Source organism: Poecilia formosa, unplaced genomic scaffold, assembly GCF_000485575.1.
Source record: "Poecilia formosa unplaced genomic scaffold, Poecilia_formosa-5.1.2 Scaffold269, whole genome shotgun sequence".
NCBI lineage: Eukaryota > Metazoa > Chordata > Actinopteri > Cyprinodontiformes > Poeciliidae > Poecilia > Poecilia formosa.
In genome coordinates, this window is record NW_006800208.1 from 17,497 (window position 1) to 41,166 (window position 23,670).

At 38.9% G+C, this 23,670-nt stretch overlaps 1 protein-coding gene and 1 long non-coding RNA gene across 2 annotated transcripts in view; one reads left to right on the plus strand and one right to left on the minus strand.

Moving 5' to 3' along the window:
* Positions 1–2,596: 2,596 nt before the first annotated feature.
* Positions 2,597–23,670, minus strand: part of lhx5 (LIM homeobox 5) — a 30,053-nt gene continuing 8,979 nt past the window's right edge. Inside the window, exon 5 of the mRNA XM_007570791.2 lies at positions 2,597–4,230. Within this exon, the coding sequence (XP_007570853.1) occupies positions 3,881–4,230 (350 nt within the window). The 3' untranslated portion in view covers positions 2,597–3,880. The remainder of the gene's footprint in view (positions 4,231–23,670) is intronic.
* On the plus strand, positions 18,073–20,230 carry LOC107838517 (uncharacterized). The gene is made up of 2 exons (XR_001664599.1): positions 18,073–18,731; positions 20,004–20,230. It is a non-coding gene; the product is annotated as an uncharacterized LOC107838517 (long non-coding RNA).

Consider the following 23,670-nt stretch of genomic DNA (forward strand, 5'->3'; position numbering starts at 1 on the left):
GAGAGGGAGAGTATATATGCTCAAACAGTGTGCGCCTGTCTCCTCTCACATTACCCTTTACATTAAAACCAGTCAGGAGGAAAATTACTGCAGACCTGGGCCACCGTCTGCCCACCTGGCCCCACAGAGAGAGGGCTGGACGTGCAGCCAGAGGATGGGATAAAGAGGGGGTATAAGGGGATGAGGGGGAGGTGGTGAGAAGAGAGAAGAGGGGGAGGCTGGTCAAGGGATCTGGAAACGGTCCAGACTGCCTGAGGTACTGGTCCGAAGTCAAGCCAGGATTTCCTGTGTGTGCTTCATGGCTGCATAGGAACTCCATCACTGTTGTCATGGGTAAAGGGACGGTCCCACTTTCATTTTATACTCTCCTCTGTAATGTGGGAGGCGAGAGTAAAAGTGCAAGCGAGCATTATTTTAATGTCATGACTACTGGAAGTGGAGCCAGTTCATAAACATTTGTCTGTCTATCAGGAAATGAAAGCCAACACTTCCCGATGTTGGCATTCATTAGTCAAAATTTTTGTTATAAGTTACATGATTGTCTCCCCAATGCAGCACCACCACATTTGGCCATCTAGCTAGCTATCTGGGTTCATCAGGGAGCCATTTATGCTAATAATGCTGTTGGTCTCTGTCATTAATTAGAACAGATTGAAAAAGACAATAATATTCTGATTTACAAATACAGTTTTTATACTTTTTTAAATCTTCCATTACTGCTTCCTGTTTCTGGATCATTTATTTTAAACAATATCAGAAGTTTAGCAAGAATAAAACAGAACAAAGCCTATTGATTTAAAAAATTTAACCTCCTTCCTCTAAAACTTAGAAGTGGATACAAGCATTAAAAAAAAAAAAAAAATAAAATAAAATAAAAAAAGACAGTCCAGCTAAGAGGACTCAAGGTTTTAGTTTATAAACACCCAAAAGCCTTACAATTAAGAGAGAAACTGAACCCATAGTTTAGATTTTAATGTAGAGTATTGCATTTTCTTTTGTGCAACTGTGATCCAGGAGGCATAAATGCTCTGTGAGAGCTCAGATTAGTGTTTAATCCCTCTGCAATTTCTGTTCCAAATCCAAAGAACGGAGCCTCTGGACATCCAGGAAGCAGAGAGAAACTTCCAGCACTGGTCCATCACACAGGCAGCCGTCTGGCCTCTCAACCAGCTGGTGGTGTGAAACCAGCAGCTGATAATCAAGATGGCTCCACGTTCACCTTTTTATTTTTCTCTTTTTTTTCTTAAAGTGAGATTGATAAAATAGGTTCTAATATAAAATCACTTTCCTTTTGGCTTCTAGCTTTACTTGCCATCACTTGTGCACTCTTTTACTCTGACCCTTTCTTGCTAAATAGCTTGCAGATTAATTTATGTTTTATTTTCTTCATTTTTTGTCAGTAGCAAATAATTAACTAATTCATGAACTCATTTGTTGCTTTTTCATTCACAGTAGCCTCAATGTTTCCTTTATGACATTTTTGTTAATTTGTCATGTTGATTTTTATACCTCATGACAAATACTCTTTAAAGCCAATAAAACCTTCAGAAAATGTTTGATAGATCCTGGTCTAGACTATAAGACTGATTAATATATTTACATTTTTAATGTTTATTGTAGCTAATCAACGCTACAACTTTACCTAATTTAACAAAATACATTTTCCAGTTCTGCTGGGTTAAATCGATCCAAGAAATCCTTTAATCTCCATGTGCAAAGTGCAGCCTTCGAGCCCTCTCAACTCCTCCACACAGCTCCTTCAGACTAGCCACCGGCAATTAGCAAATACCTGGTAGAACTGAGCATCTGCTAATGCTACTTCTGCATTTACCACTGCAACACTGGTAAAAATGTTAGAGGGTTAATAGAGGAGCCATGTTGTGATGACTTCCTGAAGGCAGAGTTTCAGAAAGAGCAGGAGTTTCTTAAAGAGACAGAGGCCCAATTTCAAGGCGCTTAATTGCAAAGTCGAATTTCTTTTAAGTCATATTTGATATATGCCTCCATTTGTATAACTGGAGATACCATAGTTACTTTATTGTGCTATAAAATGCCACTATGTGTCTGGAAAATTCATTAAACATATGATGTATGTAATTTTACCTCGAATGGACCTTTAAGAAAATTTGCCTAATTCAGGCGTGTTACCCTGCAATTATTCATCACAGTTGATAGGGACAAGTTAATTGAAACTGCTTTGCATGATATGGGGTGTTTAGCTTTAAAGCATTTCATTACATTTAACAAGCTTATCCTGTCTCTTGTTAAGACCTTAATGGCCGAGCTAAACGGTAGGTAGGTTATAGCCGCAGCATCAAATTATAGTCCGGCATATTAAAAAGTCTACAAATGAAAAGGTCAAACTAAAAACAAAAATAAAACAAAAAAAACAAAACAGATTTTCACGTTTTAAGAGAGGTTTTATTATCAGTGCTATTTACATAGAAATAATACAGCCTTGCCCCTCCCAGCCCCCCCACAGGCTCCCCCCATGCCCCTTTAAACCAGCACACACTCACACAATCACCCAGCACATGCACACTCACTCACACACATTTGTATCCAAGAATTTCTGGAGATAAGACACATTCTTTCTAGATCTTATACAATGTCCAAAAGAAAACACAAAATGATCTGAAAACAACAGTACAGCGAACTCAGAGGTGGCACCGAAGGAGGAAGGACTGAGCTGAAATTGGCAATTGAGTTTAATTTTCTTAAAAAGGAAAAAAAAAACAAAACACAGGAGCCCTGATGAGACTTGGTCGTGAACTATTACCAAAGAGGAAAGGGTAAAACATATATATATTAAAAGGCTGTTGTCCTCTGGTGCACAAGTCGAACCGAGACCCCGTGCGCTTTGAAAAGGCGACCACTAGATGGCAACGCGCGCCTTGGAGGAGGCAGCTGAAATGTCACAGATGTTGTCTGCCCCCTCTTTTGTTTTCCGCCTTTAGAGGAAGGAGACCTCAGCTGCTGAAGGACATTCTCCATTATGGGTTCAATGTTCTTTTGAAAATCATTTCCATTAAAACATGTTTTTTTAAAAGGGACAGTAACAAAAGGAAGGTCAGGTGAAGCAGTGAGCAGAGCAGAACTATCAGGGCCGCCTCGATGGGTGTGATGTGTGCATGTGTGTACGTGTGTGTGTGTAGGAGGGTACAAGTGTCTGTATAATTGTGTTCGTGTTTTGAATAATAGTGCAGACATCCTTCTTTCAAGTTATGATCAAGAACACTTTTTGTGCATTAAGGGACTCTAAGCCAGGATGTGTGAGGGAAAGTCAGTGCGTGTCTGCCATGCGGCAGCTGTTGATTTGATGTTTTGTCTTACACAAGCAAAAAAAATAAACATGTTTAAAATGAGATTAAACATACACTGCCTCGTCTGCGACAGATGCATTTGACTATGAGCGTTGAGGTCCAAAATTGTTGTTAAGTGGCAACGTAGACATAAAGCGAGAATCAAAATAGCTTTGGAGCAACATTTTTTACTTTAAACGTGGTGTGAAATTAAGAAAACTAGACATGTCCCCCCTTTGGTGTTTCTCACTAATGTGTTCCTAGAGCATTAGAAGATAAGGGGAAGGCGAGAAGCATTTCTGCTGGATGGAATCTCTTGTTCAGTCCCGTACCCAACAAGGGATATATGCTTTGGAGCGTCTACCGTGCAGCAAAAATATCGTTTTTCCTGCTTCGCGTCACGTTCTTTCCATCAGTTTTTTCAGTTGTAGAGATGAGTCTCTGATTTTAAAAGGTTCTCTGTAGAAATTTCAGCTGTACTTTCCCCTTCTGACAACGTTGTTGATACGTCTCCTGAATTAGCCAGGCAGATATTTGGCCCATGGTTGGTCCCTGGTTTTTATTGTTACTTTGTCCTTTCACCAGGCGCCTGTTTCGCCCATCTCCTGGCCCTGGTGGGACATGGGAGCGCTGTAACTGGAGTTACTGGCCAAAGAGAAAGGGGGACTGGGTCCGCCCCCGTATGCGTCCCCGGGGACCGGCTGAAGGGAGCTCGGTAAGCCTGGTTCGGGACTGGGGGTTTCCGCGTGAGAGATCATGTCCGTGTACCTTTGGTCGTCTGATGGGTGGTGTCCGGACCCCTCAATGGCTCCGGGTCCAGAGCCCAGGATGTAGGGGGACTCGGCCGGAGACTGGGCCTGAGAGGACGGAGGGCCATGGGGAAAGAAGTCGTAGTTACTCCCTGGTCCGTAGTAGTCGCCTTGGTATTCTGTGAAGAGAAACACGGGAGTTCATTTTTCCTCAGACTTTAAACACATAAAACATTCACAGCTCGCCCTAAGCAGTACGTGCAGCTTTACACACAGCTCCACCCCTACCTAAGTGGGGAAATTGATCATGTCCAATTTCCAACCAACCGGTCTCCAACAGCCTCATTTGAGTGTATAAACAACTCCACACCTCTCCACCTCAGTTCTCTCGCCTCCTCCACAGTGCATTCATCTCCCGCTCTCATTCAGCTCGCAGCCATGCATGCGCCTCGATGGATTCTCCCGCTGAAACTTCTGGGTCTAGATTAGAAATTCCAAAATGAGATTCCAGTCTCCCCGGCAGATCTGCCAGGTCCCGTCAACTGCATCTCTCTGTCACGTCTGATAGAGCTTTAGGCACCGTCCCTCGGCTCTGCTTCGCTAAGCCGTGATTATTTCCAAAACCGCACTCTATTTTCAGCTCTCAGCTGAGCTACGAGCTGCTTCGTTTTATCGGTTCATCTTGGCGTTATTTTTAATTACCCCGCCTGCGTCTTCGTCACTTTTGTCTAACCATCCGTTCATTAACTAGTTTGTCCGTATGTTTGCACTTAGTTTTCAATCCTGTCGGACCGTCTTGTACGGTGTTTGCTACTGGCGGTAGGACAATGTTAGTTTGGGTTTGTTGAAGTAAAGTTATTATTAGACAGATTTCTCTTACTTTACCTTCAGTCAATAAATTCTCAGAGCGATTGAAGACTAACAGCTCATCAGATGGGAATCCTATTGCTGACTTTAGTTGTTTAAAGCCACTGAAGCTAATTATTTTTAACACATTTTTTTGCAGATATTATCCATTCACTCTTTCAAAACACACTTTTACCAGGCAAACTATGCTGACAATAGCCTGGTAAAAACCAGTCCCTTGTTCTATGCTTCGTACCGTGGGGTTTGCGCTCTTGGCTATTGAAAAACGATTACTTCCTGGAGGCATGGATTCTGTTGAAGTTTTAAATTTCACCCAGTCACCAACATTAGACGTCTGTAATGTGCCAGTTCGATGCTATGAAATTGCCTGCGCTGTAATCAACCATCCTCTATAGCAGTGCTTCTCAATTATTTTCTGTTACGCCCCCCCTAGCAAGAAGAAAACTATTCGCGCCCCCCACTCCCCACCGTGACTATCCATCTCTGCATATCAGCTCCTCTGCTATGGTGTGGGGCTTTTTGCACTGCGCAATTTGGTACGCCACCTTATATGATGCTAACAGCGCTCGATGGTTTACTGAAGTAGCCTTCACAAAGTGGGATGACTGTTGGCAATATTCAGCACGTTTTCGCTGAAAAAACTCTAGCAGCTTATCGGCGTGATTGGAGTGTAACGTATTTAAGTGACGCGCTAATTTATTTGGCTTCATGCTGTCCGCTGCGAGCATTTTTAGACACAGAAACACACCGGTCTTTCCTCTTCTCCAACTGTAGTGACAATGAAGCCAAGTGCTAAATACGCTTCGTCGTATTTCCTCGTCTTAGCTTTCGGTGACTTTCTTTTGTCTCATTATCTTTGTCTCTCTCCGCTTTTCTTTTCATCCCTGTTAAAACTTTTTCATGTTGGGGGTTATGTTGAATAATGGAGGCTATAGACAGAACGCAGTCGGAGCTTTCTGTTGACTCAACACTGCTAACCAAGGCAAACCTGTTGTCTTGTAAGTCGTAAAATGTTGCACTGTCGCAAACGTGACAGAAGCAACAATGACAGCGCCACTGCCGCCTACTGTAGTGGATGCGCAATTACACTTTATACTAGTACGCCCCAAAAAAAAAAAAACAAGCCTGTTCCCCAGGGTCACACGCGCCCCCCCAGGTATTGCACTGCGCCCCCTTTGGGGGGCGCACCCCACTATTTGAGAACCACTGCTCTATAGCAAAGTGCCGAGCTGAACAAGATGCCTGTTGATGTTAACTCAATATTTAGAAGATTGGCCAAAACGGACTGAACGGCTTCGTTTACTTCCTCTGCTCTCATTGCTAAAAAAAATGGCAGACTACAATTCTAAAACAGCGCAAAAAATTAACGTCATCGTTTAAAACTCCTCCTGCTGCTCGTTGATTGAATTCTACAGGAGAAACTGAGCTGGGTGGGGAAAAAGCCCAGACGCAGTGCTGAAGGGAAATAACAAATTGAATTGCATAGGAAGGCAATGGCCAGCCTACATTGACAGAGTTTGTCAACTTTGTCAGCTTGCTGATCATTAGTCCATTGGTCTCATTTCTAAACTACNCGGTGGTGCCATGTTCTGAGACGGCTGCATTGGGTGGAGGCTCCCGTGAGATTGATGAATATTTGGCAAACTACACAACTTTATGGATATCCCCTTAGAAGAAACTGCAAATAAGAAGACAATGCCGACAAGAAGTACCTCTGGTAAACAGCAAAACGACCATAAAGAGCCCAAAGAGAAGAAAGACTCACAGCAGGCTAGCGCGGTAGCTAGCGAGAGAGAGAAAGCTAACGAAGCTAATGTCATGATAACCGAAGTACTGCGCGAGCTAAAGGAGTTGAGGAAAGAAAATCAGAATGCTTTTGCTGAAACGAAGGCGGCTTTAACAAGACTGGAAACTTCAGTAAGAGACTTGAAGGAGCGCACGGACGTGCTGGAGCAACGTTTGGAGGAAGCAGAGAGGAGGACTGGTGCGTCGGAAGACGTTAGCCAGAGAAACGAAAGAGTGCTTCGGTACATGCTGAGACGTGAGGCCTTTCTCACTAACCAATGCGATGACCTCCAGAACCGTATGCGCCGTAACAATCTCAGAATTTATCAAGTCCCGGAAGGAAGCGAGAAACAGGATATGGTTGGCTTTGTAAAAGACATTTTCAGAAACACGCTTCTGCTGCAGGAGGACTTAAGCATCGAACGGGCGCATCGAGCTCTGGGCTCGAGACCAGCTGACATAAATCCGCCTCGCTCCATCATTGTCCGCTTCACGGACTACGCCGCAAGAGAAGCGGTGCTACAACGGGCATGGTCTCAAAAACAAATCGTCATCCAGGGGAAAAGAATATACTTTGATCAGGACTTCTCTCCGCAAGTCCAAAAGAAGAGAGTGAAACTGCAGAGTGTAATCAAGCAACTTAAAGAAAAAGGAATAAAGGCTAAATGTCGTTTCCCTGCACAACTTAGAGTGGACTTGGAAAATGGCTCGAAAACCTTCCCTACCCTTCTCGACGCGATACCGACGTTGGAGAAGTTAAATATTTCGGTACAGATGAGTGAGAGAGAGAAGATGGAAGCAGAGCTCTCCAAGGAGGCATGGAAACCGAGATTCAACGACAAGGGACATGGAAAAGAGGGACTACCAGAGGCGGATTTAAAGGTTTACATTTAAGACTGTGGTGGGAATAAACGTTCATATACAAAAGAGTTCATGAGGACTTTAAGGTATGTTTTGAGAAAAGCTATTAAGGGGAAGAAGATGATGCTATAGAAGTAGCCAAAGTTTTTTGTTCAGTGAAATGGTATCTTAAGTGTTAAACATCTCACGGGTAGTTCATATCACCGTGCGTTACTACTATCATTCCAATTGGGTGGAGATCTCACCAGGGAATTATTGCTTTTCTTTGGATTGTGATCTGGGTTGCACTTAGTGCTTTTTTCCCAGAGCGTTTATGGGCACACAGCGCTCTGCCTCGGTTCCATCGAGGGCTGGTCAGGAGGAGGCCACTACAGGTTGTATGTAGTCTTATCATAATCAGTGGGGTTAATGGGAGTTTCTTGAGTTCAATTGGTTCAAATTGCTTTAATGTTATTATGTTCTTGTTCCTTGACATGTTCAGGCTCACTTTGAGTGACCATCAGGAGTCAAAAATTGGTATGACGCAACATTTAGAACTAAGTTTGAAGGGTCGAAATGTAGAGGAAAAGGTTGACAGTGTGAAGGTACTTTTTTCGTTATGAGTGATTTAAACATTGTAAGTTATAATGTGAGAGGGCTGGGTCACCCGATAAAGAGGAAAAGAATATTAGCTCAATTAAAATCGCTTAAAAGCTCAATAGCGCTATTACAAGAGACGCATCTTAATGATGTGGAACACAATAAATTAAAAAGACATTGGGTGGACCAGGTGTTCTTTGCCAGTTGTCCAAAAAGTAGAGGGAGAGGAGTGGCAATATTAATAAGCCGAACATCTTACTTTTCGATGCGGAAGGAGATTAAAGACATGCAAGGGAGATACGTGATGGTAGTGGGATCAATAGAAGGGTTAGATATAACATTGATGAATATATATGCTCCAAATGAAGAAGACCCAAACTTTTTTGTAGAAATAGCATCCGTCTTGGCAAAAGACTCAGAAGGTGTAATAGTTCTGGCAGGAGACTTTAACTGTGTGTTGGATCCAAAACAAGACAAATTGCCGTCAGACCTGGGCCCATTGGGCAGGAAAACGAAAGCCCTGAATTATCTGTTAGAAGAGTTAGGATTGGTGGATTCCTGGAGGGCATATAATCCACAGAGCAGGGATTATACATTCTTCTCAAATGTGCACGGTTCTTACTCGAGACTGGATATGATATTTGTTTCCAAACGAGAGCTTCATAGGGTGATACATAGTAGTATTGAACCTATAACATTGTCAGACCATGGACCAGTTAGAATAAGATTAAGAGTCAAGAGAGAAAAACATTTTAAATACTGGAGATTGAATGTCTCCATATTGAATGATCCCCAGGTTCAAGATCAAATAAAGGCAACATTAGATGAATACTTTCGCTTGAATGATAATGGGGCAGTGTCATGGGCGATATTGTGGGATGGAGCTAAGGCGGTAATTAGAGGTAAATGTATAGAAATGGCAAGTACATTAAAGAAACAGCGGGCGAAGAAAATAGAAGATCTAGAGAATGAAGTGAAAAGATTAGAACAAACCCATAAAAGAGATAGAAAAGAGGAGACACTGAAAAAGCTTAAAAAAAGCAGGGAAACACTGGACAAAATACTTACTTATAAGGCAGAAGGTGCTATGAGATATACTGGCCAAAAATACTATGAAGAGGGTAACCGCGCAAGCCGCCTATTGGCCTTCCAACTGAGGAAGATGCAGGCCAGCCGTGTGGTTTCAAGTGTAAGCCACCCGGGAAATGGACAAGACATAACCCAACCGGAAAAAATCGCAGAGGTGTTTCGAGAATTTTATAAACAATTATATGAGTCTGAAAGCCTACCCCAGAAAAGAGAAGAAATAGACGATCTACTTAAAACACTTGATTTACCTAAACTGACACAGGAAGAAGCGGACGATTTGATTAAACCAATTACGGAGACGGAGATTGAGGAAGTAATTAAATTAATAAAAAGCAATAAAAGTCCAGGGACAGATGGTTTAAGTGGAGAGTTTTATAAAGTTTTCATTAAGGAACTTACCCCTAAATTATGTGCTCTATACAATCATGTCTTAAAGGTAAATGATCCTCCGAAAAGCTGGTCAGAAGCAATAGTAACAGTAATACCTAAGGAAGGGAAGGACCCTAAAAAGTGTGCCTCCTACCGCCCCATAAGCCTTTTAGGGAACGATTTGAAAATCCTTGGATCAATTTTAGCAAATAGGATGCAAAAGTACTTAAAGAAGTTAATAAAACCTGATCAAACTGGATTTATAACAAAACGACAAGGTTCGAACAATGTTAGAAGAGCGCTAAATATTCAGTCAATTGCTAAGAAGGACAGTCAACCATCAATGCTCCTAGCGTTGGACGCGGAGAAAGCGTTTGATAGGGTGGATTGGGATTATTTAAATTATACACTAAAGAAGATGGGATTTAACTTTACTTTCATAAGATGGATCGCAAGTATTAATCAGAATCCAATATCGAGGGTCCGAGTAAACGGCTACTGCTCCGAATTCTTCAATATAAAAAGGGGGGTCAGACAGGGGAGTCCTGTCTCGCCTATTCTTTTTGCTATAAGTATAGAGCCACTAGCAGAACTGATTAGGTCGAACAAACATATAGAGGGAATAATAGACAAGGGAGGTATAGAACATAAGATCTCTCTATTTGCAGATGATATACTCTTGTACTTAAAAAACCCTTCAAAGACGATCCCACCTCTTTTGAAATGCCTACACACATTTGGTAATGTTTCAGGCTACAAAATTAACGAAAATAAATCGGAAGCAATGATGATGTCAGGACACTGGCCGGAACACCTGGAGAAAGAAGTGAAATTTAAATGGCCAAAAGAGGGCCTTAAATATTTGGGAGTTAGTCTGACAAATAACTTTTCTCAGTTATACAATGCTAATTATAGCACACTTATACCTCAAATTAAAAAGGATTTGGAAAGATGGCAGATTCTCCCTCTATCTTTAGTCGGCAGAGTGGAAACGATTAGGATGAATGTGCTACCAAGGCTTCTTTTTCTCTTCAACTCCCTCCCGATCAAGGTCCCTAGCACCACCTTTAAGCTACTAGACAGACTTATATCGAGATTCATCTGGCAAAACAAGCGTCCAAGAGTGAGACTTAAAGTTATGTGTTCTTCAAAGAGTATGGGAGGCTTGGCTCTCCCACATCTGGAAAGTTACTTTTGGGCAGCACAGTTGAGGACTCTAGTTGCGTGGATTAGACTGGATCTAGACACAATGTGGGTGCAGCTGGAGCAGGACTCGGTAGTGAAGAATATCTCAATAACTAATATACCTTTTTTAAGTAGAAATCAATGGCGAAAACTCAAAATTCAAAACGAGTGGGTGGTGTTTACTTTAGGAGTGTGGGACAGGGTTCGGAAGAAACTGAAACTACCACTCTCCTTGTCAAGAGCAGCCAGAATAGATGGCATAGCTGACTTTAAACCTAACAAAATGGATAGGGGATTTGGAGAGTGGGCTGATAAAGGTTTGTTAGTAATAAACCAATTATTTACTGGAACAACGATAAAAACCTTCTCACAACTTCAAAGGGAATATAACATCGCTAACTCAGACCTTTTTAGATTCTTTCAGATTAGACACTACCTTCAAAAACACAAAGAAATAGACAAAGTAAAAGAGAGCCCAACAGATTTTGAAAAATACTGGATTGAGGTGGTTGAGAACCAAAAAGATCTCCAAAAGATTGTTTCAGCTCTATATCAGAGAATACGAATGGAGCAGGAAGAGACAACCCTAGATGTCAAGAACAAATGGGAACTGGAACTAAACCGGGTGATAGAAGACACAGAATGGGAAAAAGCTTGGGATAGCTGGCACAAATGTCTGAATAGTCCAAACTGGAGAGAGTTTAGTTGGAAAATAAGAATGAGATTTTTTAGGACACCGATAGTGATAGCCAGCTATGATAATAATGCCAGTAATCTCTGTTGGCGGAAGTGTGGACAGATAGGAGATTTTTCCCATATTTTCTGGGAATGTCCAAAGGTGAAAGGTTACTGGGAGGGGGTAAAAAGGGAAATAGGAATAATACTAAATTTGACTGTGGACTGGAATATCCATAAAGTGATTCTAGAAGAGGTGGATCTCCCAACAGAGGTTACTAGATACATGCTGAGAGTCCTGGTGTTAATTGCTCATAAGGTGATTACTGTGAACTGGTTGAAACCACACCCACCTACCTTGGAACAATGGGTTCAGAGGCTGAAGACTGTTAACCTGATGGAGGATATTACAGCAACTCTGAGGTTGCGGAAGGACATTTATAATAAAAGATGGACTCCTGTAAATCTATATCTAGAACAAAAAACTGGATTTTCTAAGACACTGTAAGGAGAGAGGGGGAAGGGGGAATCTTAGACGAAATATGTTTGAATGTCATACTTGTAATTGTGTTGCAATGTAAAGATGCATAAGAATGGATAATGTTGAGGAACTGTTTTAATAAAAGTTCAAAAAAAAAAAAAATACTTATGAACTATTACGCTACAATTAATGCAAAAAGTATTATTTTTTTTCTTCATTTTTTAAAACTTTTTATATGGTTCACCTGGTAGNTTGCATAGGAAGGCAATGGCCAGCCTACATTGACAGAGTTTGTCAACTTTGTCAGCTTGCTGATCATTAGTCCATTGGTCTCATTTCTAAACTACAGAAAGAACCGGAAAAGCTTCAGAATGAACCATCCTGTAAATGACAGCCACTTTGCGAATTCAAAATGTTTACAACACGACTGGGGAAGTCAGAGAGGACAGACGAGTCGCACCGATGCAGTCGACAACCTCACAAAAAAAAAAAATTCAGGTTGCAACACAGACATTGTTCGGCTTGGAAAGAAACAGTCTCTTGTGAAAAGTGTTATGAGAAATGTTGGAGATCCATTGAAAGATCTTTTTCTGATTAGAGATTGCATGAGTGCTACTGGGTTACATAGACAACAAAGCTCTTTGACGTGCACAATGTTACTGCAGAAAGAAGTGTTTAGTGTTTCAGCTAGATTTTTAAAAAATGAAGTAAGCAGAGAGTTAAGCTGTTAACCAGAAAACACTTATCTACAACATTGTTGTTCAGGGTTGCAAAAGAGCGAGAGAGAGCAAGACATAAAGGTAATATCACTAAGGCTGAACAGAGTTACGGAGCTTCTGCTTATTTTAAAGGCTAGCAACAAGGTTCTCTAGTAATCACACATAAGAGACTGAAACTTTTATAATGTTAGCCATGTAAACCTTGTCACTTACTAGTATTGTAGCAACTAGCTGCAATATTGGTGTCAGAGTAGATTCTCATTCATCCCAAACATAAAAAACCAAACAGTTTAAACAGAAGGCAACTGGACTTCCTGTCCTCATGAAGCTAACATAGTGCTTTTAGGAAGTTAAAATGACAACTAATGCTTTTTTTTGTTTGTTTGTTTGTTTGTTTTAACCCCTTTGCACCCCTAAAATGCTTCAAACGAGGCCATGAGGACAATGGAGGTAAAACTGATACTAAAACCTTGTTTTAAATCAACTGGTCTCTCACACAACAGCATGCTTTTCCCATATATACCAAGAAAAACCAGGACTTGATTTCAGATATCCTCTATAAAACAACTAAAGAAAACCTGAAATCAGATTAATGAATGTAAATATTGAATGTAAATATTGTTGAATGTAAATATTGATACTTGCAAAACGGTGCTGCTATCTTGCCAGGTCGCTCTTGAAAAAGAGATTGTAGATTTCAACAAGGGTTTTATCTGGTTATTATTATTATTAAAGTTTCAGAGGAATCCAGATCAGAAATTATCCACAAAATTTTGGTAAGTGCAACGTGTAACACTAGTTAAAGTTTACTAATAGAGCTTCTGTTCCACAGATATAAAGATTTAAAGTTTAAATGTCTTTTAAATGGAGAAACTGTTACAACATTAAGAATTTTGTCACTTCTATGCAAATCTACTGGTATGTATTTCCAAAATAGGTAAGAAAACTCTTTTTGACACCTTCAAAAAATCCAAACATCCTCTTTACCTCCAAATATTCTTATCGTCTTGATCCTGAAACATCCCAATATAATAAATGAGCATCTCCAACAGAAGTTCCCACCATCATGCAGGGAAAATGTATGTGAATCACATTCATGTAATCCACAGTCACATACTGTCATTTAAAAGAAGCCAGTCGGATCTGCGAACACGTAGCTCAACATTGAGCAGCTTTAGTTTCTGTCAGCTTTGAGGATTCGGACTCGGCGCGAAGTTGATCATCTATCAAATTATGAAGGTAAACAACGCCTCCTGCCGCATCTTTCCGTGTGGCGCCTCCGTCAGCTTTGATTAATGGCTTCCCTTCCCGGTCCTGTTAAAATTTGTCAGCATTCAAGCTCCGTCTCTTTACCTGCCGCCAGGAAAGGTGACACCTCGCTACCAGGATCCAGTCATTTGTGAGTGGATTCCCCTCTTTGGATTAGCATGTTTTGTGTCTAACCTGTGACACTGACTGGCGTGTTTATACCTCTGAGAGGTCTTTGCTTTTGTTTTGACTCGGCTGCTCAGGTTTGATGACATGAGGCTTTATTATCACTCGTCCCTCTACGAATACAGTTATTAATAACACACATTTCTCAGTCGGCTGACTTTATAATTAAAGGTCTCATTAATTGGTTTATGATAAGTTGGGAGATGTAGAGAAGCAGCTAATCTGGTTCTCAAAAGGCGTTATGAATTTTATTCTTTTGTTAAAGTGGAGATAAAAATTAGATTTTTCTCCATTAAGTGTCAGATGCAGGCTTTAAACCGAAACTACTAGAGACACAAAGCATTGCAGGTAAATTGTGTCACTCAAGCAACAGTCTTCAGTCAGAGGCTTCTTCAGATTCGTTGGAAGACTGACTGCTACTGGAGATCCTTCCTGCCAACAGCATCACCAAAAAGAATCTGATTACTTTATATTTCATGAAATGCATCTCAAATTCATGACAGATGACACTGCCGCATTAAATTATTATTATATTTATCATGAGGACTGGATAGAACCAGATATGTTTTTAATTTAACTTGAAAGAAAACAGAAATATTCAAATAATTCTTGTACAATCAATCCCTCACTGTAAGTCAAAACAATCTATTTAGTAATATTTATAAATCAATACAAAAGAAGTTGCTTTTTTTTTTTTAGTTTATGTCATAATAAAAAACCTGAAAATAAGATGCTGCTATAGGATGGCAATTACGAATGCAATTTATTCACATTCAAATTGTATCTAGAAATTTCAAATTAGCAAGAAATTAATAGAAAAACATAGAAAGATCTCTTGAAGTTGAATAATTACTAAATAAAAATGAGATTTCACACCTCAGCCTTCAAATCCAATATGGCTACCACATGTTACGCTTTCGATTATGCATCCTGGGCACTATGTCAATTAATCAGCAAATTCCATTAGTAAATGCAACACAAATAAAATATAACACTCCCAGATAAAATTCTGACTTTAAACATTGTGAGTCTTTTCATCTGCTTAAGTTTTTGTTCCTTCCCTCAATAGAATCAGTGCCAATTCTGCTACAAAATGACACAATGAGCTAACGTTTGTATTTGCTGCTCTTTACTTGTAAAGGTCCAAGAAAAATTTGGCACAACTAGAAATATGCAGCTTTCATCCTATCTGGTCTCATTAGCTGATGTCAAGAGATTTCATTTGACTCTTACAGTAAGCAGTTTCAAAATGCTAGCCAAACTTTTTAAATAATTAGTGTAAATATTCCACACTGACAAGAAGCACGGATAAATCTAGACTAAAAAAACAAAAGAGAAAAAACTGTTTCCTGTTGTCGTCTGTCACCTTGGTGGAATAATAAGACGCACTGTAGGCCTTTTAGGGTGTTTTTCTGGTCTTTTAGAACAACTCTACGTTAATTGAATTTATGTTTCGCTGAAATGTTTAATTAAATCTTGAAAAATAGGCTGATTCCTAAAAATCTGGGCCCGTAAATCTCTGAATGCTGTCGTTTGTTAAAAAAATAAATAAAATAAAGCTAGATGGTTTTCAGATCAGATTTGTGTATTTTTCATGCAGATAACCAGGCTGAGTCCTTTTCAAACTCTCCACAAAGCGTGACCATCAAATGTTTACATCTACATAAAACACAAATAACAAAAAAATAAATGCTTTTATGTTAATCTTTTTTTCTTGTTTTTACTTTATTGATTCATTGATGAAAAAAATTGTTTTGTAATTTTCAAAATTTTCATAAAAAGGTCTAAGATACTTCATGGATTTGGACATGAATGGTAAAGTTGTCGGGGTTTAAACTTCACACTGCTTTATTTTGGAGACCAAAATAAAGCAATGTGACTTTGTTTATGAAAATAAAGCAATACCAAGGAGCGTTGTTTTTTTGTTTTTGTTTTTTTGCTGTTGTTTTTAGAAAAAACTCAAACAAAAGCTGAATCTGAACCTTCCTTTTCACATCCAAGCACTGCAGTGCAGTCTGTCACTGCAGGAAGTTAGAAAAGTTGCAGTTTAAAATACTTATGAACTATTACGCTACAATTAATGCAAAATGCATTATTTTTTTCTTCATTTTTTTAAAACTTTTTATATGGTTCACCTGGTAGGTAGTGGAAAAACTGTCTTATGTTTTATTTTTGCTGATAATGTTGCAGTGATATCAGCTATTGTTAGCCAACATGACAAACGTTCCTTTGGCGTCGAGTTCTGTGCTGTCATTCCCTGCAAAATGATTAAGTTTATGAAAGCTGTCATGTTAATAACTCATAAAGGACCTGAACATTTTTTTTCTACTCCAAACCCTTCACTTTCTCTGCAGTGCTCACTTCTGCACACATGAACACATTTGTTAGGTCTTCTTCAGCATGGTGCTACATACAGTAGCTGATACAGGACTGACCTTTGAACCCATTTGTTGCTTAATAGAAATCCAGTTATATTTTTTGGGTAGGAAATTGATCTAAAGAATGTATTAGTTGTTCATAGGTGAGACCTCATAGATCTCATAGTTAAAATTGGATCAATTTGGTTCAAAAGTGAAACTTTTGTATTTTTCTTCACTGTGCTGTAGCCAATGTTTAACAGCGTTTTAGATTGAAATTTGTGCTGTTTCCATTCAACAATAGAGCAGAAATATGTAAATATGTTATCATATTTACCAGCATTTCCTCAATTTCACAAACCGAGTCTTTTTCTTTTTGATTAACATTATTACCGCACTGTCGCAATTGAAATCTAGTAAAGTGAAGGTGAAAAATGCTTTTTCTGTGGTATTATTGCATAGTTTAATAACATTCTGGTCAATTTTATATTCTAAGATTAGATCACTTCAGACCAGGCAATTTGCCTGCTCTAACCCTAAGACAAAACAGATACGAAGTCATATGTAACACACATGTTTAGTGTCTAAATGAGGTCTATGTACGGTCTTAGTGAAGAAAATGGGTTTACTGATCAGAGAGGAATCTCTTAAGTAGCTCATATTTTGTGAATTTATTTTTCTTTTTTTAGAACCTGCACTAAGTGTGAGACGAAAAGAAGTACGTCCTATTTAGGATGCAAACCATGTTTTTAATGTTTGTAATTAAGGATTTTGATAGATAGTTGTATCATTAGACGTTTTAAAAAGACAGATTCAGTTTTGACTTCAATAACTTTTATCATTTTTAGTAGAGGTGTGAGACTGCATTAATCCAATATCAAGTAAATACAGGACCAGTATCGTGATATTTACAATGATACTTTAAGTGTGATACTTCTGATTTTTGAATTGTTTTGTTAAACCTACAGACAGAATTTAGATAAAGTTTATAGGTTACTACAAAACACTAGTAGCATATTAACATAATAAATAAAAACAACAGAAGAACAAAACAAAATTCTCTGATTTGTTTTCTGAAGAAACTCAGTGCAAAGAATTATAATTTGAGAGCAAATCAAAGCCAAATCTTTTTAACGTGAAGTTGAGAAACTACGATGAAAAAATGACAAAAGTTCAACAGGGGATCTGAGTCTAAAGTATCGACTTTGTCACACTAGAACTGAGCCGATACCAGTACACGCTTAGTTTCGATATTATCAATATTTTGGACCAATCCACCCACCTCTAACTCTTAAAATGGTCATTCTGAATTTGAATCTTTTTTTTTTAACTTCTTGAAGATCATTTCAGAACCTCTTGCTCCATGAGTTTTAGAATCATTAAACCAAAAGTAGCCCAACCATTTAAAAAGGATTAAAGCAACACCTGTATGCTGCTGCTGCTCCTTTAGATCCATTAACAATTACAAACCTCCATCTGCCTTCTGCCTCTCACCGCCTTCCTGTTCTACAGTTAAACTAAAGCCATTTTGTCTCAGCGGCACCTCGAGCCGAGATCGATGGCAGACTTTATCCCGGCGCCCCAGATGTTGCACTCGCATTTCTCCGAGTCCCACCATATGTTGCCCGCGCTGCCATTCGGGTCCGAAGCGGGGAGAAAGTAGGAACTAACAGGTTAGATATCCGCCACCTGATTTCAATTTCAGCGTGTTTTGCCTTCACACGTGCCCAATAAGACGTGACGTCGCTCTCCCGCACATGCTAATTATCTTGTGTGCCCAACAGGCCCGCGCGCTAGTTTGGGTATAGAGCACGTCATGTGTGAATGTGAGATGTGTTGAGGGGAGTGTTGGAAACCGCGGACTATAATTACACTCACACATGCGGCAGCATCAAGCCACACACACACACACACACACACACACACACACACACACACACACACACACACACAGACATCCCTGACGAAGAGAGGCGTCGGCTCAGATAAAGGGGAATCGGCCGGCCTGTGCCGCAGCCGCACAAAAGGGTGTGAAAAGCGGCGCGCGGAGACAAGAGCGAGATGAGAGAAAGAGAGAGATGGACAGACAGAGAGAGAGGCATAGAGGTTTTGTCCTCTGTTTCACCCCCTCCTCCCAGCTCGGTTCCTCGCAGCCTTGACGGCTCCACTTTATTGTATCCTCAATGCCAAGGCCCCCTCCGGTAGGTGTTGCAGCTGTATGGAGACCACAGCAGCGCTCCGACTGTCCATCAAAACAATATAGCTCATAAACATGACAGGTCAGTGATTCTTGAGAATTGGGACAAAATGGGTTTTAATTTTCCCATATTTTTTTTTTATTATTTCTCAACCTTATGTATGCAAATATGACAAATAATGTTTTGGAAATGTGAAGATGCTAAGGTACAGACTCTCCGTTGCAACATTTTTTTTTAAAATTACATTTTTAATCGACCTGACCCAGAACTTTGTCATCACCATCTGACAAAAATAAATATAAAATATTTTTTAATGACCCTATTAGTGATGTTTTACTCATTTTTACAGACAAATGCTTCTCAAGAAACAAAAGAAATATTATTTAAAACAAAAAATAAAAAGTCCATCTGATGGAGTTGACAGTGCATGACGGAGTTGACACAGAACTGAAGGTGGTGACAAACTAGTGAGTAAAAAGAAATACTTGATACATGTGAAGTAATGCAATTTGTGTAAAATATATTAAAATGAATTAATTGCACATTTAAGTGAGATTTGACAACAATTTCACAAAAACTCTGATGGAGTTGACATCTGACGGAGTTGACAAAATGCCAAACTACCTCAATTTATATGATGTTATTCTGAAGGAGGCCATATTGTAGCTCATCAGGTCCATGAAATCTTTACAGTATACTAAAATTAAGCTTTTATTTCACAAAATTTCATCAAAGTTTTGTGAATTGTCATTAATGGAGTTGACATCATGGTTGTGACAAGCAACTTAGGAATAAAACAGAAGAAAAAAACTAAAGAATAACTTAAGCTAACCATGCTAACTAGCCCTCCTAGCAAAGGAAGAGAAAGGAAGAGATCATGGGGTCCTCAGAAGTTCTGGTGCCCCCCAATAATGCCTGATTTTTTTTTTACATTCTTTTCATGTGTGATGGTGTTGACAAAAACTAGGGACAAATTTCAATGGAGTTGGAAAATATATAAAAATGATTTTTAATTCAATTTATTGATACTTTTATCATTATTTGTATGACTACTTATACTTAATTGTCATAATATATGATTTTAGTATTTCTTTAATTGTTTTAAACTATTATAATCTGTTGAGTTCTGCTCCTGGACAACAAATTTTGAAGACACTAGTCACCTACTACAATGTTTAAAATAAATTAAAAAAAATATTCAGCAAACAGCAGGAAAATATACATTGTTGTGCTCACATGGCCCAGGTTAGTTTAGTCAGATATTTGAAAAAATTATATTTTGTGTATATTTTATCCAAATTTTGTGCTTTATCCATAGGACCTGTTTTGTCCCTCTTCTCAAGAATCACTGAGGTGCATCTGCTTTATTTCTCCTGTTTAATTCGGTGCCGTAGTTGTTGGTCGGTTTTGTGTTCAGATATTCCTGTCTGTCCGTCGAGGGCTGAATTTCTTTTGGCAAAGATTTATTTGCTAATGCTAATCCAGCAGGCGCGTGACTCAGCCTGAGCAGTAGTGGTGTCTTCTTCCGGGTTGCAAAAGTTCTCTGAGTTGTTTGTTGGATGGAGTGATTTCTACTTGTTCTTAAAAAAAAAAAAACTAGCAAAAATGTATTTATTATTATGGGAACAAACCTGGAAATCTAAAATATCTAAGGTTCACCTGTAACTGTGATTTTTAAGTATTGTTTGGTAAAGTATAATATTAACAAAATCAACTGGATTTTTATGTATATGCTAGTCCTCAATAAACTGCACACTGCTACCTGCAGACGTTTGGAGGCCACACCCTGATGGTTTCTAGAACCCTGGACTATTTATTGATGCCACATTTTTCAATCTATGGATTTGATAACTTTAACATGTTTGATGATAATTGTGGATAATTATCATCAAATTATCATCATATAAACATATGATATATCATATATGTTTATATGATATATCAATGTTTAACTTGCCAACATCATATGACTTTCATGTTTTTATGTGATAGTGTGTTCAATTATCAATAGATTTCCAGGTAACTCCCAAAATTTCTACAGAAAGTGTCACGTTTTCAAACCTTTGCGATTTGAAAATGACCAAATGAAGATGGTTCATCGCCATAAGAGTTTACACAATACATTTTCTTTCTCCGACTATGTTTGCCTGCATGATTGCTAGGAAGCATGGGTCAGCATGAGATTACAGTTTGACAACCATGAGTAAACTAGTGGGGGAAGGGCAGCGCTGCATGACGCTAGGATTCAAAAAGCCGAAGTTAACTCCAGTCGCTTCATCACTGGTGGCGCCTTAAACGAACTTTAAACTTTAGGAATGATCTCAGTTTTGAAACTGAAACTTTTAACCCCTTAACTGTCACCCTCAAAACGCTAAAATGCAAGTCAAAGGAGCCCAAAGTCGGTCCTGGAGGGCCGGCATCCTGTACGTTTTAGTTCTCTCCCTGATTTAACACACCTGGATCAGATTATGGGTCATTAGAGGCCTAAGAGGAACATTGACCTGCTGAGAAGGTTGTTACAACCACCAGGAAGAGATCTAAAACATGCAGGATGCCGGCCCTCGAGGACTGACTTTGGGCACCACTGATGTAAAATATCGGCTCATGAGGACGCTGGCGTCTTCATGATAGTTAAAGGGTTTCTGATGCACCTTGATAATAGTAACTAGTCCATGACTTACTGTGCTGTAGGCATAAGTAATCTAATACAGAAAAGTGGTAGATGCACTTTGAGAGGATCTACATACACATTTTATGTTGACAATGTAAGGTTTATTCATACAGCAGATTTTTTTTTAATAACAGAAAGTAGTTAAAACAATACAATGAGAGCCAATAGAATCAATTTAAAAGTTACAAGTAAGTAAGTAAAAGTAAAAAAGATCTGTTCGAAGCAATGATTTGAAAATCTCTCTGTTCTGAGTTGTGAGCTCATGAATCAATAGAACAAGTGTGAGCAACATGGACTGAGAGCTTTATCGCGATATTTTGCAATGCTATTGTGATAACAATGAAAATGATGATGAAAAACTTTATTTTGTATGGCACATCACAGCTCCACAAAAATACTGTTCTCCAAAAAAAATCCCACTTGAAACAGACTTTTACACAACACTACCAACTTAAAGAAGTGTAATTTGTTGAAATTTACTGATATTTATTGATGCAATCAGCAGAGAAAACATTAAAAATAACATTTACGATAAAGTCACTTTTTTTAAAGTCATTAATTGAACTTTATCGTGAAAACGATAAATCAAAAATCCTCATGATATATGATAAATGATACAATAAATGTCCAGCTCCTACGACAGAGTATTCTCTAACATTGGACTACCAAAGAGAAACCGACTGGTAGACCCGAGTTCTCTCACTGGTGTGTGGATGTAGCAGAGATCATTTAAATACGGTAGGAGCAAAACTAATAAAAGCTTTAAAATCAAGTGCTAAAATTTTAAAATCAACTTGGGATGGGACGTGAAGCCAGCGAAGAGAAGCCAAGACCGGCGTGACGCGTTCACGAGTCTTAGTGCCAGGTAAAATCTGATCAGCAGCATCACAGTGGTCCAGTTGTGATGTGATAAAAGCATCAATAAGTCTTTCCAGCTCTTTAGCAGGTAAATAGGGCTCAACCTTGGCGACAACTCTCGCAGATGGAGGAAGTTTCACATCACATTCTTAAGACCTGGCCTGTCATTTGTCTAATCTGACAAGAACCGCACACTGAGCATGATTCCTTTGAGATAACAGGGTCTGTATGTGAACACTGCTGATATGCTGAGTAAATATTTATTCCACATATTTTATCTGTGACATAAAGAGATTCCAGAATCGGCCTAACTAGCGTCTGCGTAGAATTTCTTTCTTTGTTTCTCTCTGTTTTTCTGGAGACCTGTATTCTGGATTTTTTTTTTCCTGAAATGAAAAGCTACCTTCCCGTTTACCTTTGGTTCTAATGGACGTTGTGTCATTTAGTTGCCACCACGGTATTTGTTCGCATTTCATGCATTCTTGTCTTTTGTCCATTCCAAAAATCAACTCTGACGTAAAAGAAGAGAAAAGAGACGATTCGAATCATACTGTACCAAATCACCCACAGAAACCAAGATTATCTACAAAAACAAACTTTTTTATGTGATGCAACCCATAAATAGTGAAAAGTACTTTTTAAGTTCTAATGTCTGGATCAGCGATTTAGCAAAACAAATGTACGTGTTTTTCAGCCATCCATACATATCAAATAACCCAGAACCATTTTAAACGGAGCTGTCGCCATGGATTTTTCAAACAAACCACTTATTGCTTCTAGTTATTGATGTATTTCATTTATTTTCTTTGTCTTTTCAAACATAAGAAATTGGATGTTTCAGCCACAGCTTTTCTAATTTGGATAAAAACCTGTCTGAATCCCCACACATCCTGCATCGGTTAACTTCTTTGCTGATGACATGTTCATATTTAGAGCAGAAAGTTAGTAACGTTGGAAAACAAAGCTTTGGCAATATGTAGTTTATTGCTACTTTTTATCAAAGAAAACTGGTACTTTTATACGTAATGATGGTCACAGGTGCATATTTTTTAGGCATTTATCCCAAATAAAAGGACTTTTTAAAATATGTTCTGATCAAATTTGTGGTTTTGGTAATTAGCCAAAATACTAGGTTTTTGACTTTGATTTGGTAGCTGGGTATCTGATTCAAACTGAATAGGTGGTATTCAATTATAAGCACTAAGATAAATTAACAAAAGTCTCTTTTTACTAAAAATACCAACAAAATGACTGGTGTGTGCCTGAGTCAAATTAAGGTCTTGGCTGCATTTCTGAACACAAAAACAAGTAGCTAATGGAAAGTAGTGTGATATCCAAAAACACTTTCATTGGACTGCATCCACAATACCAGCACAACAAACCATTTTATCATGTCTTCCTGTCGTTCTACCCACACTGATAATGTTAAGTTCTTGATACAGATGTTCAACCTGAACATGGATCGTGTTTGCTTGAGGCCGAATAAAAAGT